The sequence below is a fragment of the Galleria mellonella genome, unplaced genomic scaffold, assembly GCF_026898425.1.
Source record: "Galleria mellonella isolate WM207_F2 unplaced genomic scaffold, CSIRO_AGI_GalMel_v1 utg65, whole genome shotgun sequence".
NCBI lineage: Eukaryota > Metazoa > Arthropoda > Insecta > Lepidoptera > Pyralidae > Galleria > Galleria mellonella.
In genome coordinates, this window is record NW_026442138.1 from 14,179,235 (window position 1) to 14,185,401 (window position 6,167).

General features: G+C 35.0%; 1 protein-coding gene across 1 annotated transcript; it reads left to right on the forward strand.

Annotated features, from left to right (window-relative positions):
- The first annotated feature begins 3,231 nt into the window (after positions 1 to 3,231).
- Positions 3,232 to 5,854, forward strand: LOC113510256 (uncharacterized). Its single transcript, XM_026893706.3, has 2 exons — positions 3,232 to 3,518; positions 4,733 to 5,854. The coding sequence occupies exons 1-2, from the start codon at positions 3,383 to 3,385 to the stop codon at positions 5,347 to 5,349; spliced, it is 753 nt and encodes a 250-aa protein (XP_026749507.2). The 5' UTR covers positions 3,232 to 3,382; the 3' UTR covers positions 5,350 to 5,854.
- Positions 5,855 to 6,167: the final 313 nt, after the last annotated feature.

Consider the following 6,167-nt stretch of genomic DNA (forward strand, 5'->3'; position numbering starts at 1 on the left):
GGAATGGCAATGCATAGGGGGTATCGTGGGCGAAACAATATAGTCTGTTATGTCCATGGTACTGTCCATGTCTATACACTGCTCTAGTTTAGTCTAGTCTATACTCAGCTGATGTCACACCTGATGGAAAGTGGTAACCACTTTCCATCAGGTGTGACATCAGCTTGTTCGCCTTTCTAAGTTGCATAAAAAAAAAATAGTGTGATTAATTATATCATCATATTATTTTATTTACCTTTAACTGTCCATTACTGGACATAGACTTTCCCCATAAAGGAGGGTTTTAGCAATTTGTTACTCAAATTCCTATGATTGCATATCACTTATTCTTTATTTAAATGTAAATATTTTTCAGTTATTACGTTTAATTCTAGTATACGCACTACGAACTATTAAAATCCGAAACTGCGACCGTTTTTTAACAGTTGCTGCGTTGCAAAATTGATACTGCCCATAAAAACGTAATAAATCTTTTCAAGCGTGGATCATTTGGAACGGATTTTTAATCAATATCGCAAAATATTGAAGTAAAATTTATTCGCGTTAAACAATCACGTAATTTTAATACTGGCTGTTATTTTAACTTAACTAAATCTTATCTTACGGAAGTCTATCGTCATTTCAGCCATTATCTGTCCACTGCCGGACATAAGTCTTCCCTATAGATCGCCATAAAGAATAATTCTGAGCCACCTGCATCCACTGCAATGCATTTCAGGTCGTCACTCCATCTAGTGGGGGGTCGTCCTACACTGCGTTTACCCGTACGCAATCGCCACTCAAGAACCTTTCTTCCCCGGTTGTCGACTCTTCGAGTTATGTGACCAGCCCATTGCCACTTCAGTTTGCCTATCTTTCGGGCTATGTCGGTTACTTTGGTTCTTTTGCGGATACCCTCGTTTCATTAATTTAGATACAGATTAAAAATTATAGTCGTTTAGTCATTAATTAAAAAAAAAATTTACATTATGTCTGAAATTAAATATAATACCATACAAAAAAGAATTAAATTAAATTGAACATTACAAGTGTAGATTAACAGTATTTACATTGTAACGCGTGTAATATTATGATACTCTGTGATGTAAAAGATATGTTTTTTATATACCACAATGGTGGCAAGCAGAGGGAGACTTTGTACAAAAGTTGATCGCTTGGGTACCTCTGTCCCATTCGTTTTTCAACCGTGTAACGGCTGTGTTTGCATGGCTGTGTTTTGGTTTGAAGGGTGGAATATGGCGTGAATTTACTGGGTACAGAGGAATAACACCTGAGTCCTCAGGAATGGCAACGCATGGGGGGTATCATGGGCGAAACAGTATACTCTATTATGTCCATGGTACTGCTCATGTCTATAGGCGACGGTTACCACTTTCCATCAGGTGGACCGTAGCTTTGCTAAGTTGTATAAAAAGAAAAAGGCTGCAGCCCGTCTGATGGTAAACGGTCACTGTAGCCTATAATTATTACCGATATTCTAATAACGCGTCGAATTTTAATAAATTTAATAATTTAACAAGGTGACAACCCTATTGATAGTGTACACGCGCTGGCACACTGATTGCTAAACTTCACTGCGAATGTATCCGAGCCGTTTGTCTGATGGTAAACGGTCACTGAGCCTATATTACTGATATTCCAATAACGGGTCGAATTAAAGAAATTTAATAATTTAACAAGGTGACAACCCTATTGATAGTGTACACGCGCTGCCACACTGATTGCTAAACTTTGCTGCGAATGTGTCCGAGCCGTTTGTTTTCGGTCATTCAACTTTTGACATCTGCATTTAGCGCCTATATTGACATTATGACATTTGTCAAAACAGAGAATGTCTTTTCAGTTGTAGATTTTTTGAAGTGTCATAAATAATAAGCTGTTTTTTTTTAATCGCAATAGCTATACTGCCTATTTTTTTTTTAATAGATGGTAGTCACGCCTGCACTATATGCTGGCAAGGCACCAGTGAAGGATGATAGGTGAGGATGAAGCAGGTCAGTTAGCACATCGTGATGAATCCAACAATTGCTCACGATGGTTTCCAGGGGGAACCACGTGGAGGTCGACTCGACAGGGGATATTGATAGCAATGGGTGCTAACCTAACAATAATTATATTATTAACAATCCCCTTCCTCCCAGGCAGGTCAGGTTGACCCATCGTGAGGAATTCATCATCATCATCCACTATGGTTTGCAGGGACAACCGCGTGGAGGTCGACTTGGCACGGTATATTACTACAATGTAACTGCTAGTTCCCGTTACTAACAATCCTCCCCCCCTCCCTTCCGCTCCCTGCTCTATACTACTTAGATCACAATAGAGTACAGCGCGTTGTCTGCGTTGCCGCTTTACTTCGTCATCGTATCACGTGACGTCATGGCGTCAGCGCCGCGACCGCGACCGACACGACAACGTTCGTTGTGAAGCGACAGCGCAAGCTAAAGCCGTGTCTACACTAGCGACTTCAAAATGACGAGTTTTTAATTTGAAGGACTTTCATGTTTATTTATTCACTTATTCCTTTGTTAACATGTTTTTGCAGAATAAATGCCAAGTCGACAATGCAAACAATAACATAGGATAGTATTTACACATTATTATTTTTTTTTTGATTTTATATTTGTTTACGTTATTGGCAGTTCAGTATTGTGTTGGATGCAATAGAATTAATTTTTCGGTAAGACAAAAATCCGTAAACTAATAAATCTTTTTCAACAAAAAATAATACACCAACTTGAATGGCGGCAAAATGAAAATAACTAATTTTCATTTAAAAATCAAACTACTGATTTAATTTTGATGAAATTTATATAGCACCGATTTAGAAATACATATATCGCTTCAAATAAATAGAGATCATTTTCCAAATCGTTTTGTACGTGGCAGGATTCTGAGGTAACAAATATATATATATATATATATATATATATATATATATATATATATATATATATGCTAAAGATTTTTTTCAAAAATATTAATAATATTAAGCAGTTTGGTTTATATTAAAACAGGTTGACAATTTACTACATAATTTAAAATTAATATAGAAATATTATTGAAATATTAAATGTATATTATTTTTATATTTTAATTATATTTCTATGAACTGTAATATTTTGCGTTATATTAATGCGATACCACAGTGTGTACGACGCCGTGTATTCCGGTCTTCACCGACGCGCCCGTGCGATGCGGCAACGTCGCACGCACCGATCGATTACATCGCACACCGCGGTCGCACTGTTGCCGGCCAGTAACATTTTAGTCGCGTCGCACGCACGACGTCTATTCTATTTTTAAAATACCAGTTTGTAAAAGGAACACAATAGAGAAGTACAGTGTTTGCGTGTTTCCCGCTAATATTTCATTTGTCGCAATGAGTATGGTCGAAGAGTTGATCGACGAGGTTGAAAAAAGGCCAATGTTATGGAACAGGCGTCACCTGGCACACTCGAATCGAGCGAAAGTGGACAGAGAATGGGGAGTTGTTGCGAAAATTTTGCGCAGTGACAGTAAGTTTATGTTTTATATTGTTGTCTCTTTCATATGAAGAGTATATTGTAGAATGTGAGTGTAGTTGTAGTGGGGACAAATGTGTAAATGAATATGAACTTTAACGTCATTGCAATAAGATCGGTTTTTACCTCTCACTATATATATATATATATATATATATATATATATATCCATATAGAAATGGCAACGCATGGGGGGTATCATGGGCGAAACAGTATGTGTGTGTACTGTTATGTCCATGGTACTGCTCATGTCTATAAGCGACGGTTACCACTTTCCATCAGGTGGGCCGTCAGCTTGATTGCCATTCTAAGTCGTATAAAAAAAAAAAGTAAGGTTAGAAATGATAATTCCGAATCGATCCGTCTGCCTATCTTAAATAATATAACAGAAAACTGTATAAATGATTATAGTTACATAGTCTGTATAAAAATATTTATTTATAATTTCATATGTCAAACTCTTCACTGCTGAACATACGAGAGAGTTTTGCCAATAGTTGCCACGCTTGGCAGGCGTGTTGGCAACTCCAGTTTGGATTTTGGTAATGTTTTAAGAGAGACGCTGCTGTCCATGCCATGACCATAAGCTCCTATTTATAGATTATTGTTAATAAAATTCATTAAATTAAACACGTTTTATTTTTAATTACCCGCTTCCCGCGGCGTTGCCCGCTTTTAACTACGTAGTTTCCGTACATTGCCATTGGAACTCTTCATGAATCCGGTCTTATATTGTATTATATACTTAAATGATAATTACGTACCTAATATCTTCATAAAGCGTCAACTAATTTAACTAATCAGTTATTTTAAAGCATTTTATGTGTTTTTTTTTTCAGATTGATATAACTTTTTTATTTATGAATCGATTGAAATAAAACAAGCACTAAATGTTAAATAAACCGCAACATAATAGTGAAAACTGCGTTCAAATCGGTTAAGCCGTTTCTGAGATTAGCGTGCATAAACGTACAAACAAACAGACATAAAGGGTCCCCTATAATAGTTTTATTTATTATTATTACGATTTTATTATATGTATTGATAAAGATAAACAAATATAAGGTGTTTAAATATGTATTTAACAATTCAATTTATGTGACAAGATAAAAAAATGCACAAAATAATAAAGACCACGTAACTGAAGCAATCAAAATTTCTAATTAAGGTTATTTTTTTTAAATTGACTTTTTCTGTTTTTTTTTCAGAATACAAAGTGAAAAATAAATGGCGAAATCTCCGAGACCAGTTCTTAAGAGAAGCAAAGAAACTTGCAGTACCTTCATCAGGCACCAATGATCAGCCCCTGATATCCTTCTACAAAGGCAAATGGATGTACTTCGAGAGACTTCTGTTCATGAAGGAAACAGTTGATGACCAAATCAAAAAGAGAAGGAATTCTGCTACAGAAGATGCAGAAGAGGAACTAGATTTCTCGAAGCAAGTAAAATTGGAAGAAATATCAATCACTGAACATTCATTGCCGTCTGAGTTTTATAACGATTATATGAATTCGTATCAACAAATTTACAAAACACAAATCAGCGAAATGAAACTGGAACCCGAGGAACCAGAAGAAGTTACCGTTTGTCCAACAATAAAAAGGGAAAATGATTTATCAGAAAAGATAACAGTCTCAGATGACGATAGAATAAAAAATGAAGTGGAAATCGATGACGATATGCACTTTGTGAAATCTTTAGTACCTTTTTTGAGAAATTTAACTCCTGTGAGAAAGTTAATGATAAGGAATGAAATACAAAGTTTGCTGATGAGGGAACTTATCAATGAAAATCAGAAAACTTGCAGTTGCAATAAGACATAAATATTGACATTTGAAGTTATAATATCTAATAGTGATATATTTTTTTAAGTTAAGAGAAAAGTGATAAAACATCGTTATTTTAATAACATTCTTCTCTATAAATAACATTCTTCTCTATAAATCCTTCCTAAGTATTAATTATTGTTATGTTAAAGATAGTTGTACAAAAGTCGATTGCTTGGGTACCTATGTTCCATTCGTTTACTACCGTGAAGCAGTTGTGTTTGCATGGCTGTGTTTCGGTTTGAAGGGTGGGATATGGCGTGAATTTACTGGGTACAGAGGAATAACACCTGAGTCCTCAGAAATGGCAACGCATGGGGGTATCATGGGCGAAACAGTATACTCTGTTATGTCCATGATACTGCTCATGTCTATAGGCGACGGTTACCACTTTCCATCAGGTGGGCCGTCAGCTTGTTTGCCATTCTAAGTTGTTTAAAAAAAACAAGTACTTAATAATTGAAAAATATGAATTCTCATTATCGTTCTTTTGTTTTCAAAATACGACCGTATATATATATATATATATATATATATATATATATATATATTGTTGTAATTACGTGTAGTTTTATTTTTCACACTCCTACCTTCTACTAATAAATAACAAATAAATGGAAAAATAAAATCAATATCATAGTTATTACTTTTCTTATGTTTTTCTATATTTACTACAGTGATCGTTTACCATCAAATGGGCTGTATTCTGGATTGCTACCTTTGTGGTATAAAAAAAAAATTACTTGCTATTCTGTCTTTATAGGTAGGATAAATCAAACGATTGTGTTTTCTACCGCTTTCTTCTTTTTTTTTTA

Excerpts from the sequence above, each read along its gene's own strand:
- LOC113510256 (XM_026893706.3), top strand. The coding sequence starts at position 3,383 with ATGAGTATGGTCGAAGAGTTGATCGACGAGGTTGAAAAAAGGCCAATG. Across the intron at positions 3,519-4,732 it reads GAAAATTTTGCGCAGTGACA|AATACAAAGTGAAAAATAAA; the intron begins GTAAGTTTATGT and ends TTTTTTTTTCAG.